The sequence below is a fragment of the Meriones unguiculatus genome, chromosome 3 (genome assembly GCF_030254825.1).
Source record: "Meriones unguiculatus strain TT.TT164.6M chromosome 3, Bangor_MerUng_6.1, whole genome shotgun sequence".
In the NCBI taxonomy this organism is placed as follows: domain Eukaryota; kingdom Metazoa; phylum Chordata; class Mammalia; order Rodentia; family Muridae; genus Meriones; species Meriones unguiculatus.
Genome location: NC_083351.1, coordinates 188,856,684 through 188,878,059, shown reverse-complemented (window position 1 = coordinate 188,878,059; position 21,376 = coordinate 188,856,684). Strand labels below are relative to the sequence as shown.

General features: G+C 41.0%; 1 protein-coding gene across 12 annotated transcripts in view; it reads left to right on the top strand.

The window, feature by feature from the left end:
- The window catches only part of Cdk5rap2 (CDK5 regulatory subunit associated protein 2), a 190,066-nt gene that overhangs the window by 24,794 nt on the left and 143,896 nt on the right, over positions 1-21,376 (top strand). For 9 of the 12 annotated variants that reach the window (XM_060381224.1, XM_060381222.1, XM_060381215.1 and 6 more), the window contains exons 4-8: positions 5,897-6,007; positions 6,606-6,662; positions 9,190-9,266; positions 16,202-16,325; positions 19,179-19,333. In XM_060381224.1, the coding sequence (XP_060237207.1) occupies positions 5,897-6,007; positions 6,606-6,662; positions 9,190-9,266; positions 16,202-16,325; positions 19,179-19,333 (524 nt within the window). The remainder of the gene's footprint in view (positions 1-5,896; positions 6,008-6,605; positions 6,663-9,189; positions 9,267-16,201; positions 16,326-19,178; positions 19,334-21,376) is intronic. The other 3 variants (XM_060381226.1, XM_060381219.1, XM_060381225.1) reach the window with 1 other exon arrangement.

Below are 21,376 nucleotides of genomic sequence, written 5' to 3'. Positions count from 1 at the left end.
CTTCCTTCCTTCCTTCCTTCAATTTAACCTGGGGGCTTATACATGCTAGCCCACTGGTTCTGTACTGAGCTTCACCTCCAAGCCTCTTTCATTGTTTCATATGATTTTGTGTTTTATTTCTTCTTCAATGCTGTTTTTAGAGATTTGGTAGTTTTGTTGGTAATTTGGAAGAACTAGATTTTAAATTCAAGTTTTCACCCTTTTCTATTTTACTGATTTCTAGTCTTGTATTTATTTTGTTCTTGATTTTTCTTTCTTTAGGTTTATTTGCACGTTTTCTGAGGTAGAAGCCCCAATTACTGACATGAGACCTTTCTTTGCTAAAGTATTTGACAGTAGAGGTGTCCTCCTTAGCATTGATGTCATTGAGTCCAGCCATTTCTTTTTATCATGTTCTTGTGTTCGTTTAATTCAGAGTGTCTTCTAATTTCATCTGAGGCTTTCTCTTTGATCCAGGCATGGACTGGTTAGAAGTATGTTGCTTAATGACTAAGTGCTTGGGGATTTTTCACTGTTCTTTTTACTTCCTGACTTTTGGTAGAATTGCACTATGGTCAGAGAGCATGCTTTGGCTTTGATGTTTCTAAGTGTGTTAAGGTGTTTTTATGTTACCTAGAATAGCTTGGCAAAATTCCTGCTCATTTGAGTGCGTAGGTAGCACTTCTTGAATATAAGTTAGACCCTGCTAGTTGATAGTATTGTTTAAAGTTCTTATGTATTCTTTCTGACATTTGCTGTATTTTTTTTTCCTTCTGGATTAATGAGATAGGAGTGTTGGTATCTCCAGCTGTAACTGCTTTGTGCATTTTTCTTTCCTGTTCTGTTTTTCAATCTGACACTGTAGTTCTGTGCTTGTTCACATTGGGATTATTACTTTTTACCACCATGCAGTGTCCCTCTTGTTCTTGACTAAGTCTTTGCTTTGAGATTATCATAGCTTTCTTGTATTTAGGGTTTTTTTCTATGCACTTAAAATTTTTTAACCTCTATTTTCATTTTATGTGTATGGGTATTCTGCCCGCTTGCATGTGTATGCACCTATGTGTGTACAGTGTTTGTGGAAGCCAGAAGAGGGCATTACATCCGCTGGGACTGGAATTACATATGGTTTTGAGCCATCATGTGGGTGCTGGGAATCAAATGGGTCCTCAAGAAGAGCAACTAGTACTCTTAACTTCTGAATTGTCTTTCCAGGTCCCTCATTTATATTTACTTCTATTCCCAGGTGAATAGTATACATTTCTTGTATATAGCACACAATTGTTTTTTCTTTTTTTATTTTAGAAATCACATTTGTTTTGTGAGTATTTACATGTGTATGCTACAGGCTTGATTGTTGAGTTCTGAAGATAACTTGCAGGAGTTGTTTTTCTTCTAACATGTGGGTTCTAGGGTTGGAAATCAGGTTGTCTGGCTTGTTAGCCATCTAATCAGCCCCATAATTGCCTTTAAAATATTTTCTAATAGTCTCTGAATTTTAACTGCTGTATTTATTCTATTTACATTTAACATACATCAATGTGTTTTGTTAATTTTTTATGTACAATTTTTAAATTTTTAAAAAATTTTTAAACCTCCTTTTACAAAATTTGAACACTTTTCATACTTCACTTAAATATATTTGATTACATTTTAAATAGATCTTTGTATAGTTTTTCTTTAAATCTGACATTTTAGTGGTTGCTTTTTGAGATGACTTCTTTCTCTTTTCTCTCATCCCTCCTTTCTTCCCCTCTTCTTTTTCCCTCCCTCTCTCTCCATTGCCCTTCATGTCCCCTCCCTCCTTCTCTTTTCATGTCACCATAAGATGTGAAAAATGTTACTATAGTCTTTCTCCTAAATGTGTTAACATACTTTGACACCTTCTCCAGACTATGTTGTGATTTTACTTCAATTGTCACATATATTTTAAAGAGTTTGTAGGCTTTTTATTTGAATATTTTTTTCTAACTGAAAATGCAGATATTCACAATTTACATTTTTTTCTTCCACTTCAGGGTTGCACACTTCTTTTGGTATTGTTTCCTTTCAAACTGAAGAACTTCCTCTGTTGTTTCCTGTAGAGCAGGTCTGTTCATGATTGATCTGTTTATTTTCCTGTATTTGTGAGTGAATTGTTTTTACCTTCATTCCTTACTGTTGTTCCTTGGTGTAGAGTCTTGCATGACAGTTTCCTTCAGCCTTGTAATATTTCCACTACCCCTGGCCTATCTATCTGCGATAGAAAGAGAAATCTACTGCCCATTGAATCATCACCTCCACCTCTACATGTAATGTGTCAAATTTCTCAGGCATTGAAACATTGCTTTTGTAGCTAGTGTTCACCATGGTCTAGGTGTGAGTTTCTAAGCTATTTTCCAAACAGAATGCTTTAAATTATTTCTTTGGGTATTTTTTTTTCTGGAACATACTCTTTCTTTTATGTATCTTTTAATATTTTAGAGACTTTGATGAACATTGGAGTTTGAATATTGTTTCAGGTTATATTAATTTCAAGTTTGCTCTTTTATCTTGGAATATTGCTAATTTGAATTCATGTTTGTCTCTGTTTTGAGTCTATTTGGCTGTTGTACTTTTGGCTATTGTAGTTTCCAGTTTTACAATTTCTGTTTGGTTTTCTTTTATAACATCTATTTCTATGCTGATACCTTTTCTGAGTCATTCATTTCATGGCACATGGTGTTACATTTTTATTTTTTTATTTTTTATTTTTATTTTTGTGAGTGTGGAAGTGGTTTGGGACATCAGTATGTTGCCCAGGCTGCCTTTCCTTACCATCCTTCATTCACCTCCTGAGTTTTGGGATTGCAAGCATGCACTGTTATGGGATATGCTTAAACCCAACATAACTCAAACACCAGGTCAATACAGATGACAAAGATTTATTGTAATCAAGCCACTACTGATTGATCAGAGCCACAGACAGACTCGGTAGCTGAACTGCAACTCTGAGCCAGAATATCACACAATATTTAATTTGTAAAACATAAATATCTGTGCCAAGTTTTTAACATTCTTCCACCAATCAGGGTAGGAGTTGGTCCCTGGGCCTCAGCGCATGAATTTGTTTGTCTCTGCCAGCAAGAAGGAGAAGTTGTCCTTGAGATGGTTGGACTCGGACAATTGTCTCCTTACAATAGAAGCTGTTCAGCTATTGGGAAGTCCCCAGCCCCCTTAGGGCCTGAGACCTTGAATTTAGTTTTTCCCTATGATTGAATGGAGTCTGAAAACAAAAAGGCAGTACTCAGAACAAGTTTCTTTTGCATGTTCCCAACAACTTCACCATGCTTGGCTTAGCTTTTATATATTTATATAGTCAGATATGTTAATTTTCTTCTCACAGAAACTTATGAGATTGATTTTATCATTCCTATGTTAGAGGTAAAGAAACAGAAGATCAGAGTATAACTGGAATGTTGTACCATTTTATCATTTCTCCTTTTCCCATTTTACTCTCCTCTTTTATGTAAGTAATAGTCTCCCTCCCATATATAATGTTGTATGCTATAGCATTTCTGTTTAACAGTGTATCTTGGAAATGTTTCCCAAATGAGTACACCAAATGTTCTTTCTTTGTTATGTCTTTGTAATACTCCACTAAGTATGATTTAGTTAACCATAGATGGTTGACTTTAGTAATGTAGGTTAACAATGTACAGTTTGACCTCTGGAACTTTTTGAAGTATTTTAAAGATACATAAAATACGTTTCATAAGTGTGAATAGTTTGGTTATGGAACCAAAAAAATGTTCCATAACCATCATCAGTGAATGATAAGAAACATTATTTTTAGTATCCCAGAAGAGTCCTTCATTGATATTCCCAAATGCCACCCACTTTTCCTTCCCACCAGGTAGCTCTCATTCTAGGTCATTTTAGACTCATTTCAAGTCCTTTTCTACCTGTGCTTCTGCCATTCCTGACTATAGTTCTGAGGAGGGGAATCCCCCTTTCCCCTGTGCAAGGCAGAGATTCAGAGCATAAAGCAGAGAAGCAAAATGTAGGGATGGTGAGAAGACTTTGAAAACATTTAGTTGTTTAAATAGAATGGTGTTGCTTGTTTTGACACAGGATATTACTTTAGTGTGTAGGTTCCTGCCTCCTTGGAGTTAGGCTATCTTTTTTTGTTAGCCTGCTCAGAATTCAGATCAGTGAATCAAAATGCCAGCTATTTCCCCTAGTCAGTGAGGTCTTCATGGCAGATCAGGTTGTTGGAGTCATAGCAAGATAGGAGCCCAGCTTTTCTACTGCTGTTGTGAATTTTGGACTTGTGTACAATGGTGTAGATTAAGAGTTTTTGCTCCACATATTAAGTTATCTAGGTCAATACTTGTTTATACAATTTGGTCTCAATGTTAGTAAATAGGAATTCCCAGTGACCTGTTCTCAGGGACCTAGCAGCAGCTTATATCATCACCTGCTGCTTCCAGGTACCCCAGATGTGCTAGGCACTGCACATAAAAGCCTCTCTCGCCATCCTCTCTCAGCCCTCTGCATTTTTTCATGTGAATCTCTCCCATTTTCTCACTGTGTCTCCCTGTTTGTCTGTCTGCATGTCTGCCTCTATCTCTCCCTCATGTCTCCACTCCTAGACCATTGCCTTTCTCTCTCCTCTTCCCCAACTTAATAAACCCCTTATGCTAGATCTGTTTTGTGGCATAATTTCTCAGGGGTACACTTTGCCATGGGCCTGCCAAAGGTACCCCATCTGTTGCTCACATTTCATTCTATGAGTAAATATCACTTCATGTAATAGCCTCACACCTTATTTTGTCAAATTTCAAACACGAAAAAGTTGTGAAATTATAGATCATTGTAGATTCACCAGTTAATGTCTTAAATTTGCTGTATTTTTCTTTTCCTCCCCAAGCACTCTTTTTTAGCTGCAGATACCACCACATAGCATCTTAATATGCTTTGGTATGCATCTTCTTGTTAGGACACTCTTCTAGAGAGTTGTTTTCTGATTTTTCCATAGTTATAACCATATGCAATATACATATACATGTGTATACAATATACATGTGTATACATATATGTATATGCACACATTTGAGAGTCCTTCATTGTGCTTATTTCTATATAGTCTTGTTTCTATAACCTCTGTTTGTTTAGAAGACTACCTTATCATTTTCACTAGATTGTCATTACAGATTTTGAAGAATTCAGGTCTATTGTTTTGCATAGTCCATCAATTTAGATTCTTCTCACTGACTCCTTGATGGGATTTGGGTTAATTACTACAGACTGGAGCACTTCAGATGAATTGTTTGCTCTCAGTGATTTATTTCTGAAGGCTTGTGACATGGCTTTGGTCTATCAGTGGTGATAAAAGTTATACTTTCTTGATTAAGTTGGTATTTGCAAGATTCCAGATTGCCAAGTTCCCTTTCTTTTGGAACTAGTAAGACATCTGTGGGGGATTTGTTGATCTTGAGTGTTCTGTTCTTTGGTGATCTGTCCTTTGATGCCATTTAAAGTGTTGATGATTCTTATTTAAGTCATTATTACTGTAAAAGTTATGTAACATTGACTCCTATTGTCCTACGTTTATTAACTGATTTCTCTTCTGAAGAGATCTTGGTCTCTTTATTTCTCTCTTCTTTCCTTCCATCTAATCCTCTCCCATTCCTCTTCTCCTTTCTATTCCATTCCCCTCCCTTTCCCTATCCCCAGTCTCCCCATCCATGTCCTCCCTTTTCCCATTGTTATGGTGTCATGTATTCTTTTTCACTTGTTCATTCCTGTCATCACTTTGATGCTCAGATTGTCTTACATTTGGCTAGTGAGAACCACCTGCCCTGGGGGATTGGTATCCTTGCAGCCAAGGTAAGCTCTCTCTGGCATTTGGCCCAGCTGCTGTACCTCAGGTGATAGTCCTGCCCTTCCTTTGCAGCAAATCACAGAGTTGAAGAAGGAGAACTTCAATCTAAAGCTCCGTATCTATTTCCTTGAGGAGAGGATGCAGCAGGAGTTTGCTGGCCCCACGGAGCACATCTGCAAGACGGTGAGTAGCCACTTCTGGCTACTTTGCTCATAGTTTTTCCCAGAATGTTTGACTGGTATTTGTTCTCAGGGTTAGTATGAGTAGCTGGAGCTTTTGTCATTTAATTTGGATTGATTATTGGAAATAGAATGATGTGAGGGCAACCCTCAGTAAACAGGTGTATGATTTCAAAGAGGTCTTTTAATCTTTTTGACTCACAGTTAATCTCAGTTTTTTTTTTTTAAATAATTATCTATTATTTTGAAATGGGCAGTGGCATGGTAGAATAGTTTTGGAATTGAATGCTAGTGTTAGCAAACAGTGGTGACTAGCCAGTCACCCTGCCTTCTGGGCTTGCTTCCACAGTGAAGTGCTGTTTAGATGAAGCTAGGATGACAATTGCAAATGGGCTGATGGGTGAATGGCTCCAGCAAGCAGTCAGTGCTGGCCAGTCACCGTCATTGGCTTATAAACTTTTGGTCGCTCAGAGTTAGGCTGGTCAGATTTCCTGCAGTTTGACTCTTAACATCCCTGTGTGCTTGCTTAGGACTGTTAGAAGTCTCTTCTCATTTGAAGTCGTAACCTGGAGGTCTGTGTCTGTAAACAAACTTTGTTTCAGAAAGTTGCAAGAAGAATTTGGCTTTCTAGAGCTGCCATGAATCCAAACAGTACAAAGGTACCTATTTCTTAGCCTTTGCTGGTAGATTAGCCCCTGGCCTGGGAATTATTCCATCTCCTCTCCTCTGAAGTTTGTACTGGTGGAAACTTTTGAAGGGAGGAAAGGAGTGCCCCTGGAGTTTCAGTGGTGGGTGGTGGGGGCCCTACACAGGCTTTCTTGAAAAGGGATCATTCTGTGCTTCTGAGCCTTTTCAGGAGCTAAAAAGCTTCCTTGTTCCTGAAGGCAGTCTTCCTGCAGTGTCAGGGTGGAAAGACATAGAGGATGGCCCTTTTCTGGAGGCTGTGGTGATGCAGTGATAATTGCAAGGGAACCAGTAGTTAAAGCACACTGTATCCACTGTGGGCAAACATCTCAGGACATCAGGTGGCAGGACATCAAGCTGTCTGCTGCCCGCTGGGTCCACAGCTCTTTGGAGCTCTTACACATTGGTAAGGGTTAGGATTCTCAGGACAGTCCCAGGCAGCAGAGATTATCCTAGTCTTATAGTGAGGAAACTGAGGTTTGGGGATTATCAGTAACTTGCCTGCTGTCAGGGTGATATAAAATGGGTTTTGAGCAGGCTGCCTACCTCAAAGTACTACTTCGTCTCCTCTTTTTCGTTAACTAGATGGCCTGGTTTAATTATCTCCTGCACCAAGCTTTTGTGTAGGTATGTATGTTCAGGTTCAGAATTTAAAAAATACCAGAATATGTGTCCTAAGAAGATATTCTACTCTGATCCCTGGGTTCCTGTATCTAACCAGTGTATGTTGATGCCCTGTGTAGAGGGGTTTTATAGTGTGAGACCCCCCTTTACATAAGTGCCAGCATATTCTGCTCTGCATTTTTCAGTTTTCATTTAATGATTTCTTAGATAGCTTTTCCAATAGTAGTTTAAGAGCTGTTTTAGTCTTTCTATTATAGCTTTAAAATAGTCCATTTTGTGCCTTGAAGGCATTCTGACTCTTGGTGTAGAAATGGCTGTCATCATACACACATATTTAGAACTTGAGATACTGTGCATGGGGACATAGGCATGCTAGCTAGCTACTGTTAATGTTTGTTTCATGCACGAGCCTCGGTACTACACCGCATCATTCTCACCCCCATTCTGCCCTGTGGGAATTGGTGGAGGAGCTGAGGCACACATGAAGACATTATGCACTGTCACTCAGGGTCTTGTCTGTTATGCAAAGGGATATTTGTTCTAGAGAAAAATTTTGCCTCAAAGATAGACTTCTTGAGCTCCTGTCTGACAGTAAAGAGAGCAGCACAGGCTTCTCTCAATGTTTAATTGGTTCTCTAGTCCCCACCTTGTTCCTCTCTCGACATTTTGTTGGTTCTGACAGTCGCAGCTCTGCTTTCTCATCCCTGGGACTTGTCATTACGGATAGGCACAGGGTCACACTGCCAGCAACTTTACTCTCATGAAGACAGCGTCTGGGTCTGTCTTACTGACTTAAGTGTCCTTAGTGCTAGGGTCTATCACCACTCAGGTGTCTCTGAAGTAAATAAATGAGTGTCCATTTTCTTGCTGCCATCTCCTCCTGGGAAGGGGCACATGTCCTTTAGATCCCATGTCCATGGTCTTTTTGTGTGGGCTGCACCATTGACTGGGCTGCTCTTCTCCCCAGGGCAACTTGGCAGGAAGGAAGGAGGCATGTCCTTTTGATTGTAATTTTATGAAAATTTTATTATTTTAAAAATACATATGTAGTTGAGGAAAATTATTTAAAAACTAAGAGAATTCAGAGAAATCTTGGTTTGATAGAAGTCCTCTGCAGGCTGTACCCAAGTCTCCACCATATGAATTCTTTATGCATTCTGTCTGTCCTGCATTTGTGGCTGAGTCAGAAGCCCACCATTACTCTGTTGCCCCCTACTAGCTACTTCCTGCCAAATATTCTGTCTTAGTGTTCACATGTGAGTGAGTTGTGAGCCCAAAGCCATGTAACTTCCTTAAGGAAAAGGTGATTAAGACCTTTAGAGACAACTCCCCACTTTTGTTGTTGTTGTTGTTTGTTTTTTGTAAATGTCCTGAAATCAAACTGAAAGAAGACAGGCCATGTCGTGGCCTCCTATTTATCCATTCACAAGTTTTATTTTATTTTAGTTTCTAGATCTAGATCTGAAGCATGCTCCCACTGCAACAACCACATGCATGATTGTAAACAACTAGAAGTAATTGCCTTTGAATGGGAAAAACAAACTGTAAATTTGCTTTGTGGAGAGTAAACAATTTTTAAATCAGCCTTACTTGTATGACATTTATGCCTAGATATTTGAATGCTCTGGCTGTTAGACACTTGGAACATTTACATAATTATTCCAAGTCTTAAGAAATCCAGGGCTTTCTTTTTAGACCACCTGTACTTAATAATTCCCTTTTCTCTGTGCCTCAGGGCTGAGGGTTTTGAATCTAACATTTGCATATGCCACAAGTGTGGCATAGTCAGTCCAGGCCAAAATCTGTTTGCCCACCATCAGCCTTTGTGTCTCCCATCACCTTACACTTTGTCTTTTCTTACCTTATCACCTCTGGAAGAACATTGAACTCAAGGTGGAAGTGGAAAGTCTGAAGCGAGAGCTCCAGGAGAGAGATCAGTTGCTCCTCAAAGCCTCGTGAGTATATGTTACCCCATGATTTTGTTGATAGGGTCCCACATATGGGTGTTGGGCTGGGCAGTAAAACACAGCCAGGTGCTTTTCTAAAGCCACCATTTTCTGACTGGCTTTGGAGGACTCCAAGAAGTTGTACTTTTTATTTAATTATTTTTTATTTGAATGTTTTAAAAGTATAATGCAGTTATGGGAAAATGAACTGGACTTAAGGGTACAGCTGTGGATTTCTATGAAGCAAGCACATATGTGCAGCTCCTGTCTGAACTGGAAAGCTTCCAGGAAGCCCGCTTTCCTTCATGTTTTCAGAGGATCCCCTTGTCCTCAAGACCCACTGTTCTCAATGCAGTTGCTTACTTTTACCGATTTTTGAACTTTATATAAATGGAATTGTATGGTAGGTACTTTTGTGTTTGTGAGAGTCAAGTCACCTGTGTTGTTAAGTGTGTTGCTGCTTAAGGAGTTCATCAGTTTTCACTGATGAAAATGCCTATGAGTGGAAGGGATTCTGGTTGAGTGGAGGCATGGAGTCAGGGGGAGGGCTTCAGCCCGTATCTTGCTTTAAGCCTGTGTGTGTACTAGGAACTCTTTTAATGTTTTATTTAAAAGGGCATCCTAATGCTTAAGAATTAGAAAATTATTATTAGAAAATTATTAATTTTATTTATTCAAATATTTTTTAATAGACTCATTGATTCCTCTTATATCCATCAATGTTTATCACATAATTACTAGCACCACACACTGAAGATCTACAGACACTGACGTGCCCCAACCTCCCGTAGCTTAGACTACTTCAAGGTGCATTGTGAGCAAGTGAAGTGTTTTGGAGGTGTAGCAATGGAATGTGACATGTAGGGATACCAAAGTATGCTCAGTTTTGCCCCAGGTGGTCCTCAAAGTCTGCTTGGAAGTCTGTATAGAAGTGTTTCCCCTGTCATGGCAATGAAACTTCTGGTGTGGAGGGCCAAGAACATGCTCGCACCACTCTGGGCTGGGTTACCATAGGATCTAGTGGCTAGAAGTTGGCTATTGTGGCTTGGGGTCAGACCAGGGACTCCCAGGCCTGGGCTTCTCCTCTAAAGTGTCGCTGAATCAGTGATAAATGAATAAACTTACCCAGGCTAACATAATCTTTGTTGTCATCACTTTTTTTCTTTTGGAAATGGCTCATTATTTGGGTTCAGAAGTACCAGGCCTGAGATCAATACCTAAATTTGGTCATCTTCATACTCATTGCCTCAGTGCTGTAAACCTTGGGTAGCACTTGTTTTAGGCAAAGTTCGTATACATGGGAATCCTACCTCATAAGAGAGCTTGTGTGCATTTCTCAGCAATATCACTCAGGATGGTGTGTTTTGGGTACTTGCATTCATGTTTGTGTGTTTTCCTAACTGCCATGCTTTATATTCAAAGCCTTTTGTGATCTGGCCAGTTTTGTTAACTTGTGTGTTGTATTGTACAAAGCTCCTGGTGATCAGTGGTGATGCAGATACTCAAGCCTTGCATTCTTCTGAGAATGATGACGATGTGATATTTACATTGGCAAATGAATGACCACAGATTGAGAGAAGATCTGGAAAGAGAAAAAGGGAACTATGAGAGCTTATAGTTGTGGCAGTATGTGTATGTGTGTGTTTGTGTGTATGTGTATAACACTGGAGGGAAGGTATGCCTGTGAAGGTTGGCATTTGATGTGAAGTCCAAGATGCCATTAGAATTAGGCAGGTGAGTGGATGGAGATGTATCAAAGAAGAGGGTGTGGTAAATCTGAGGAAGCAGGATAGTAGCACACTAGAGATTCTGGTCTTTGTTCTAAGGTCAGATAAGTTAGGAGGCATAGTATGGAGTTTGATTTTTTGGTAAGGCCACTCTGGTTGTTGGGTGGAAGAGGGATTGTGAGGTTGCAGGGAGACCAGGTGAGGTGAGAGCTGGATGCTGGCATGGATAGTAGGCTAAAGGGAAAGACTCCTAGGAAGTATATTCACAGGCCTTGATGATGGGATGATGTCAGGGTATTAGTCACTGTTCTGTTGCTGTGATAAAATACCTTGCCAAAGTGATGTGGGGACAGAAAGGGTTAATTTTAGCTTATGTTTACAGAGGGATCAAATCCATCATGTCAGGGAAGGTATGGTAGGAGCAGGAAGCTGGCTGATCACATTTTTACCGGAGCAGAAAGAAGAAACAAGATGTAGGTCCAGTCTGCAAAACCTCAAGGCCTTTCTCCAGCATGGTTCTATTACTTTCCCAAACAGTGCTACCAGCACTGTGCTACCAGGGGACCAATGCACGAACCTATGGGTTTCTTACTCAAACCACCATACAAGGAAATGCTCTCTAGAGTTAAAGTCTTGAGCCCTGTTGATGGACGTTCACATTGATTGGCTTACCCATTTTAACTTCCTCACTACCACCTCTGTCCCCAACACATCCCAGAGGGTCCACGGCTGTTCTTCTTGCTTCTCTAGCTTCTTGTAAACAGATGTCTTCCCTTCTTAGCTTTCCCAGCCCAGTGCCTTCCCATCTTCTCCTTGTTCTAAAAGGTACAGACAAGGGTTCTTACAGCACATATCACATCTGGATCCTGTCAGTAAATGTCTTTGCTTGAGAGGGAAATCAGGGGTGGAATGGCTTGGGAGTGTTGGAGACCTAGGTGGAACTGGTTTAAATGAGCAGCTTATGTAATTGGCAGGGGACAAAGCCTATTTGAGCCTTTGGGGCATGGGTAGAGGCTTTTAGGATTAGTGTACATTATTTGTCTGGGGCTAAGGTGCTGGGAATGCCTTATTTGCATGAAGAGGAATTCCAAGTGTTTGCTTTACATGACCTTAAGAAGAGGGGAAGTTTAACCTGGCTGTGACTATGTGACTTACTCTGGTGTGGGCAAAAGTGAGGGGTACTGGACTGTTGTGCACGTGGACATTCTGGCCAGGGACAGGGGAGGGATAAGTTCCCACTCCTACCTCTGGAGACAAGATTTTCAGGCTTGGGCACACTGGACCCCACTCCTGCTCCACACCAGCTGTGCCTCCCCCCACCCCTGTTTCCATGGTACCTCAACCCCACAATTATTCAGCCAAAATCTCAAGGAGTGCCTCCCTTTTATAAAGGAGAGCCGTTGAAAAGAAGGGCTGTGGTTTTTATTTATTTAATTTAAGTGTGATTTTCTTTTCTTTCCTTTTTTTTAAGATTTATTTATTTTATTACATATACAATGTTCTGCCTGCATGTACACCTGAGCGCCAGAAGAGGGCACCAGATCTCATTATAAATGATTGTGAGTCCTGATGAGGTTGCTGGGAATTGAACTCAGGACCTCTGGAAGAATAAGCAGTGCTCCTAACCTCTGAGCCATCTTTCCAATAAGGCTGAGGTTTTAGAAAAGTCAAAATTTGACTTAGAGATTAAGTTTCAAATATGCCTTTCAGCACTAGGCTTTACAGGTTTTTTTTTTTTTTTTCCTTTTTTTCTTTCATGTTTCTGTGTTGACATACAGAGTGCACAGTATCTCTTAAGTGGCCTTTCAGTGTCTACCTCATATCTGCTGATGGGTCTTTCTTTCTCTTTTTCCATACTACCTAGAACCCATCAGTGTGTCTGTGGTAGATGTTAATGGAGTCTTATTGTTAATGTAAATGCTGTCAGTCCTCTTTTTGTGGAGTTGGGTTTTGGTTCAGGAAAGGGTAAAACATGGGCTCCGACATAGAAAAAGAGCAACTCTAGCTTGAATAGAAGGAATCCAGAAGAAATGTTGAAAGCTGACAAGGGGGCTGGAGAGATGGCTCAGAGTTTAAGGGCACTGTCTGCTCTTCCAGAGGTCTTGAGTTCAAGTCCCAGCAACCACATGGTGACTTAAAACCATCTATAATGAGATCTGGTGCCCTCTTGTGGCATGCAGGTATACATGCAGACAGAATAAATAAATAAATCTTTAAAAAAGAAAATGGTAATGAAGGGAGTATTTATGGAAGGTTCTCTAGCATTGCATGGAAAGCTGGTATAGACCTCTGGAGTCTGATAGTCTGCCTGCCAGGCTCAACAAAAGAAAAACAAAAGGGTAGAGAAAGAAAACTAACATTGGTCCAGCTCCTACTTTGTCACAAACCTGTATGCACAGTACTAGGCAATTGTATTAAGCCTCCAGTGTTCCCCATTTGAGTAAAGAGAAAGCTGAGACCCAGAGAATGGTAACAGGTTGGTTCTAGTGCAGCTCCTGAGCCCTCCCTGCCTTTCTGTGAAGTAAACATATCTCTGTGCTAGTTTGCCATTGTTCTGTTTATCAGTTACAATAAGGGGACATTAAAAACAAAAGTAGTCATACTGTTGGGAGTAAATTTTATTTCTGTAGCTTTAAAACAAACAAAAAATAATAATTCCATTAGCAGAGGAAAATTGCACCATACTGCTGAATATAAATTTTATTGCTACAGTAACTGTAAAATACAAAGATGATAAATGAAAAGTTGGAGCATTTATTATTGTGAATATATTTTATTGGTATAACTAAAACACAAACAAACTGAATAATGCTAGTAGTTGTTAAAAATTGTACAGCCTTTGACAGCATGTGCGATTCAGGCTATGAAATGAGATTAGATCTGGGCTGATGTGAGGGAGAACAGAGTGCAGCAGAGTGCAGGGCCATACAGGGGGCGCTGTAAAACTCCAGGGCTAAAACATCTGTGAACACAGGAGCAGAAGCATCCGTATGGGGGCTGGATTGATATGCAGTGAGCTGAGTGTTTGTTGTGCAAGCACAGGGACCTGAGTCTGGTATCAAATCTAGGTAAAGTGTTTGCAACCCTAATGATGGTGGTGGGTGTCACGGGAGATGGGGCTTACTGTTTAAGGAGTTATAGGTTTAGTGAGAAACCCTGCATCAAAAATGAATGAATGAATAAATAGATAAATTAAAAAATAATTAAGATGGAGAACAATAGAAAGCAGTGTCACCCTTTGTCCTCCAAACACATGTATGGGTGAGCACCCACTCATGTGTGCATATACCACATATTCACAGACAGAAAGAGAAAAATCTCTATCTATAGCTTGGGAAAGAGAGGAGGTCAGTTTGGAATTCTTTTCACCATCTGTAATGCCCCTTGAGGAATGATAGAAATGACTGTGAGTCACTGTGAATTAGAGACAGCACTGATTCCAGAAATGAGCTGAGTGTGTGTGTGTGGGGGGGGGGTGAGGGGGCTGAGGACACTCAGGGCAGTGATCAGGAAGTGAGCATGTTGGCCTCAGTTATGGCCAGGGGATGATCTATTCTAAGCTCAGAATCCAGCAGAGGGGTAGCAGGAGGCCTCTCAGCAGCACAGCAGGGCCTGTGCTGCCTTGGCTTCAAAGGGGAGGCCTCACAGCAGGATGTGGGGAGCACTCATGCAGAGTGCTGAGGCAGGCTACAGAGGACCCTGTGTGGTAGCCCATTAGTTCCAAGAGGTAATCATCTCATTTTTCACATGAGGAGACCAAGGTGTAACAACTAATTTACTGGGGCTAGGTAATTTACCCAGAGCAACACTGGGGATGGAATAGAGTGAGAATTTAGAAGCAGATCTGTCTGGCCTGAGATGGTGTTCTCCGTTTCAGTTATTCACACTGAATTCCATTAATGTGATATTATGATGACCTTCTGAAGCCGTGCTGAAAGAAAAACTAGGTATAAGTAAGGCCTTTATTTGCAAGTGATTTCTGTGGGAGACTTGGATAACCAGCACAGCCCTGGGTGGAACTGTTCTAGATGAATGGTTTATGTGTCCATGTGACCCAGTGTGTGAGCATCTACTTACAGGGCCTTGGGTTAGGGAATTTTATAGACTGCTTAAGTCAGGTTAGGGAGGCAAGTGGTAGAGAGGGTGGTTTTTCTTTTTCTTTTTTCTTTTTTTTTTGGCGTTTTTCTGAGAAGCCAGCTTTAGATGGAGCCATTTCTTCAGTTTTCCTTCTGGAGACTGCAGTCATTTACAGTGCAGCAAGGACTGCTTGAGTTGAAGTCTCATGGCCACACCACTGCTTTTCTTTCTGCATTGCTGCTCATGGCCCGTGTCATGCCCGTCCCTGATTATTAGTGTCATGCCCGCCCCTGATTATCCTACGGAGAGAGAGCCTCCTAAGGTGCCACAGCAGAGTGTCGTGGGTGATTAACATTACAGAAACACCAACCAGGTCCAGGTGTCTTGCACCCATTCCCTCTTAATACCTAAAATAGTAGCCTGCATTAGATCCATCTGTAGTTAAAATGCTTGCCCTCAGGCTGGTGTAAGGTGAAGCATACAAGCCCTGTCCTCACAGATCTGTTTGTTGCACACTGATCCTTTGCCTGTTGGTTCCCAAGCCACCTTTCCTGTACCACTGGTGGGAGAGTATTGGTGGGAACATGGCAATTGCTATCAAGAATGCCTACCCTCGGACTCAGTTATTCCCTTTCTAAGAGTTTGTCTTCAGGAACCACTAAACCACAGTAATGACATTTAGTGAGTGGTTGCTTTGTACAAGGCACCTCTTTTCAGATCTTTGTTGGTGTTATCAACCAAATGTGTTACATCAGAAAAAATTTAGATCATTATGCCATACAATGAATTAATATGTAGGCTTTAAGATGATATGTATTTTTACTGACTCTAACAGGTGTTCTCAGTGTAATAAGTGGTCAGTTTAGTTCACTAATATACACAATTGGTTCTGTTTGGGTGGACAGTTCCCGAAAGGCTGTGTGTTAGAATGCTGATTAGTAAGTATCCTGTGGGATAAGAGTATGGATGACTCCTACCACATGCTTCCTACTTATAAATATTAAGTCTTTTTTTTTTTTTTTAATACATTCTGTTCAGGAAATGGGAGAAATGACTGGTAAATACCCCATGTCTTTTTGGGCTAGTGAAGTTGCCATCAGACAGGCGCCTGACTGTGGCATGCCCTTTGTCTCTCTGCAGCAAAGCAGTGGAGAGCCTAGCAGGAGGGGGTGGTTCCGAAGTCCAGCGGGTGGAGGAAGATGCTCGGAAGAAGGTGCAACAGGTGGAAGATCTCCTAACTAAAAGGATACACCTTCTAGAAGAAGTAAGTCTGGAGATGCTAAGGGTCCTCTGCTTATATGAGGTTAGTCTTGGGAAAGGTGTGGTGGCATTCCTCTTCTTTAATGCCACATTTCAGTAGAAACGTGGCCACCCTCGTCATTACTGAATTCTAGCCTCAGTGTAGGCACTTTACACATGCAACTTAAAACCCTTACACTGTTGTCTTCCTCCCGTGAGGACATTGAGGCAACGAAAGAAGTACTGACTAGCATAGGTAGTTAGGTCACTGAGACCCACTGAAGAAATGACCATTTAGAGATAAGCATGCTTGGACTCAGATTGCCTGATGCTTGGCTGTTGCCTGTCCACCTGGCTCTTGTCCTATCTCTAGCCTCTGTCCACTGTCTTGCCAGAACTCACCTGATATCACGTCTCTCATAGGTCTAATGTGCTGTTCATTCCATCAGGCAGTTACTGTAACCATAGTTGGGAGTCAGATGCTTCCTGGCTGAACAGCTGCATCTGGATAGGACAGTAGAAAGTTGTCCTCTATTTTAAGCTAAGATTAAGTACCACTGTTTGAGTAGCCCTTTTCTGGAATGCTTAGGATGAGAAAAGTTTTAGATTTCAGCTTATTATTTTGAACATTTGTACATAACTGATGTGCTATCCTTGGGATGGGATCCAAGGCTAGATAAAAAATCACTTACATTTTACATATGCATTATATATGTAGTCAGAAAGGAATTTTATGCAATATTTTAACATGCCTGTGTTTTGACTACAACTCACCACATGAGGTCAGGTGTGAATTTTTCATGTTGATGAGCAGAAAATTTCATATTTTGAGCCTTTCAGAATTTGGGTTGGGATGATCAATATATATTAATAAGTTGTTATTATTATTTTGTGACAGGATCTGCTAGGTAGTAAGGCTGCCTGGCTTCAAACTTGGCAATCCTCTTGCTTCAGCTTCCCAAACACTATAATTTCAAGCATACACCACTATCTTTCAATTTCTGTTGCTGTGAAGAGATGCCATGACCATAGCAACTCTTTTTTTTGTTTGTTTGTTGGTGTTTGTTTTTGAAATAGGATTTCTGTGTAGCCCTGGCTGTCCTTAAACTTGTTCTGTATACCAGGCTGGCCTCAAATTCAGAGATCTACCTGCCTCTGCCTCATAAATGGTGGTATGAAAGGTGGGTGCCAGCACCCCCATCCCTCCTGACCACAGCAACACTTACAAAGAAAAACATTTAATTGGGGCTAGTTTACAGTTCAGAGGTTTAATCCATTATCATCATGGCAGGAAGCATGGCAGCATGCAGGCAGACACGGTGCTGGAGAGGTAGCTGAGAGTTCTACATCTGGGTCAGCAGGCTGCTGGATGAGCAAAACTCTGGGCTTGGCTTGAGTTTTAAGCATTTGAAATCCCAAAGCCCACCCCCAGTGACAACTTTCTCCAACAAGTTCATACCTAACTCTTAACAAAGCCATACCTGCTAATCTGCACATTAGCACCACACCCTTAATAAGACACTTGTGAAAGTTGTCATCTTTTTATCCAGACTTCTTGTTTGTCTCATGAGTACTTCCCAGTGCTTCTCCTCTGTTGTTTGTTGCATTTATCCCATTGGGTAGAGCATTGCCTTTGTGAATTGATTACAGCAGCAGGAGCTTGCAGCACTGGCTGCAGTAAAGAACACTAAGTCAAATGAGCTCCCCACAGGGGGAGGTCCCCTGCTGAGCTTCATATGTATACTTAGCTATCCTTCCAAGAAACCAGTGAGTTAACCACTTGCATTTCCCCATTTTCTTTTTCTTTCTCTCTTTAAATATACTGAAACAGAAGGCACAAAGTAGCCAGGTCATTTGCTCAAGGTGACTCTGGTGATATATATCAGATGATCTGGCTGCATTTTAGGCTGCAGCATTCTGCTGTTTCACTCCACAACACTTTAGGGTTAGGTTGAGATCAAATATATTTTATGACTGTTTACTCAGAGCCTGGCATTTAGTAGGCACTCAGCAAATAACTGTCTAAGAAATGTGGAGTAACAGGCAGAACTCTTAAGGCAGACAGTATTAGTGGAAGTACTAAGAGGGGAAAGGGCGGGGAAAGAGAAACCAGCAGTTTTTAGTTTCTGGGATAACAGGCCTTGGCAGTCTCACAGCAGCTCTTTGATGGAATGGTGAGTATCCTGTTTTCTAGAATAAAAACCTGGGGCTCAGAGATTAAATGACTATCCAAAGACACACAGAAAGTAGGAGAGCTGAATTTTGAACCTGGGTCTATTTGACTTTTTGTTTCCGTTGTAATCTGGGGCAGTGGTCTGTGTTTTGTGAGCCCAAGCCCTTTCCCCCTAACAGAGACATGGCCTTCATGATTTAGAAGATAATATCCTTGGTGGCTTCTCCAAGCACTCAGAAAGAGCATAGTTTTTCACCACCGAAATCACCTTGGAGATGCAGAAATGCATTTTAGAATTGTGTAGTCATTATCTTAAAAAGAAACAGTGAGGGGCGGTGGGCTGTGGGATGAATTTGCATGGAGATTAGGGTGACTCTGGAATTTATGCATGTTTAGTATTGAGAACCACATTTCTCCTTGTTCTCATTGAAGCTGTAAATATTGATCTGATTTTTCAAAACCAAAAGTACTGTTCTTGTAGAGTTGAGTCTTTTCCATTGGAAGTGTCCATTACTCTTCTAATACAAGAGGGAAAAATGGCTGGCAAATGTATTTATTACTGATTCTTTCCATGTATAGTATATCCAGGGAGAGGAAATGTGCCGGAGAAAAAGTCATAAATATTTATATTTTAATCCAATTTTCTTTCAAAATGTTCCCAATTGTATTGAAAAATTGCATCAAATGCATTTAATTTAACTGTAGGATGTGAAAGCTGCCCAAGCAGAACTGGAGAAGGCCTTTGCGGGAACAGAAACAGAGAAAGCTCTTCGGCTCAGCTTAGAAAACAAGCTGTCAGCAATGAAGAAGATGCAGAAGGGGGACCTGGAGATGACCCTGGCTCTGGAAGAGAAGGACAGGTCTGGCTGTGATCCTCACGAAACTCTAACATCTCAGTATCTGTCATGGGAGAGGATCTGCCCCTCTCCTTTCCCCCTCCTTCCCCTCTCCTTCTCTTCTGTCATTCTGTCATTGTTCTTCACAAGATTAGAATAACTTACAGGAATGTATCCAGCACATCAATATAGAAAACTGAGGGATCAGAGTGGGGCAGAAAGAATGGGAACAAGATAATCGTGGGTGAGAGACAGTCAGTAGACAAGTCATGTTGTAAAAGGATACTTAGATCCTAATTCTATTGTTTAGTTTTGGCTGTAGCTTCCTGGTAGCCAAAGGGAAAAAACCAATTCTGTGGACCTGAGATTCTGAGGTAAACAAGTCATGGATTCAGGAGAAGATCAGTTTTGCTTAGCACTATCAGGGGAATTTCTCTTGTGATTCTTTCCACTGGGAAAAGTAAGTGGTTTGTCCCCACAATAACTACTAGTGAATTTTTTGTGACCCATTTTTTATCATGTTGTTTAGTGCTGGCTGGGGGCCCAAATTAAGCAGTTTAATAGGCCAAGAGATCACTGTAGACCAAACACAGAGTTCTTCAGTGCATAATGAATAAAACGTACACTGTTGATTCAGAGAAATGGATGGGCAGTAGACTGTTAGGCCACCTTTAATGGCCACTGTGCCTTGCAGCCAAACTTTTGACAAAAACTTGTTAAGCAGCTGACATTTTCTTCTGACGTTTTGGCTCTCTTATCCTGCCTCTTAGTCTCTAAATGGAAGGTGGAGATCAACAAAGCTGGTTGAAGAGCCACACCTATTTGGACTTGGATGAGATGGTTCCAGAGTGAATGCTGTCCTCCAGAATCTTCTGCCTGTGGTTTCTTTTCTCATCCATTCGGTGCCCTGTGAAGTGGTGTGCATCACCACATTGTTTAGTTAGTAGCCCAGGCTGGCATAGATTCACTATGTGGCAGAGGTTGGCCTTGCACTCCATGTGCTTCTGCTGCCTCCCCAAGTGCAGAGTTTACAGGAGCACATCACCCTGCCCAGCTGTTTAGGTTCTTGTGGCCAGTGTTATTTGCCTTTACTTCTGACTCAGCGCCACTTTTTGATATTTAGGTTTGCCACTTTGTTTTCAGTTATGGATTGGCAAATGAACTAAGCAAACCTTCTAGGATTCTCTATGAGAGAGGACCAAATCAATGTTGAGGAAGCCTGTGGTTGTGGTCTCCCCATTTCAGTACCCTTACTTTACGTACTCAGAGTACCAGCATTTATTGTGTGTACTGCAACCTGCAACCTTTTTTAGGTTCCCCTCCTTTTTTCTGTCTTAATTTTCTTTTGACTCAGTGTTTTATAGTTTTTTTTTTTTAATTTTAATTTTGGTGTGTGTGAATGTGTATGTGTGTATGTATATGCATGGAGGTCAGAGGCTGTTCCCTTTGTTTTGTTCTGTGAAATGGAAGTATTGTGTGTGGAAAGTGAGTTCTATAGATATTGGTGGAGGGAATGAGTTATCACCTCTATCTAACTCTTTGTGATTCAGGGTTTTTTTCTTGACCATGTTGCCAGAAAGAGGAGGGATTGCCTTTGCTGGCTTCTCCCTGCCCTCCCAACCCCCATGCCATTCATGAACAGTCTAAGCTGCCACTGTGAGAAATTCTACATATATGATTGTTGTTTTCCATGATCTCTCTCCTGTTTGATTGAGAGTGAAGTCCTTAGAACACATATAGACTTGTTTTTCTTGGAAAACTATATATTCTGGAAACTAAATTAGGGGTAGGGAGCCCAAGGAATGGGTTAGACTAGAGTAGAATGTCTGAGTGGTTTTCTTAGGGTTTCTGTTGCTGTAAAGAGACAACATGATCACAGCAACTCTTACAAAGGAAAACATTTAATTGGGGCTGGTTTACAATTTCAGAGGGTTAGTCCATTATTGTCATGGCAACATGCAGGCAGACATGTGGAGAAGGAGCTGAGAGTTCTACATCTAGATTCCTAGGCAGCAGAAGACTGTGCCACAGCGGGTGTAACTTGAGCACATAAGACATCAAAGCCCA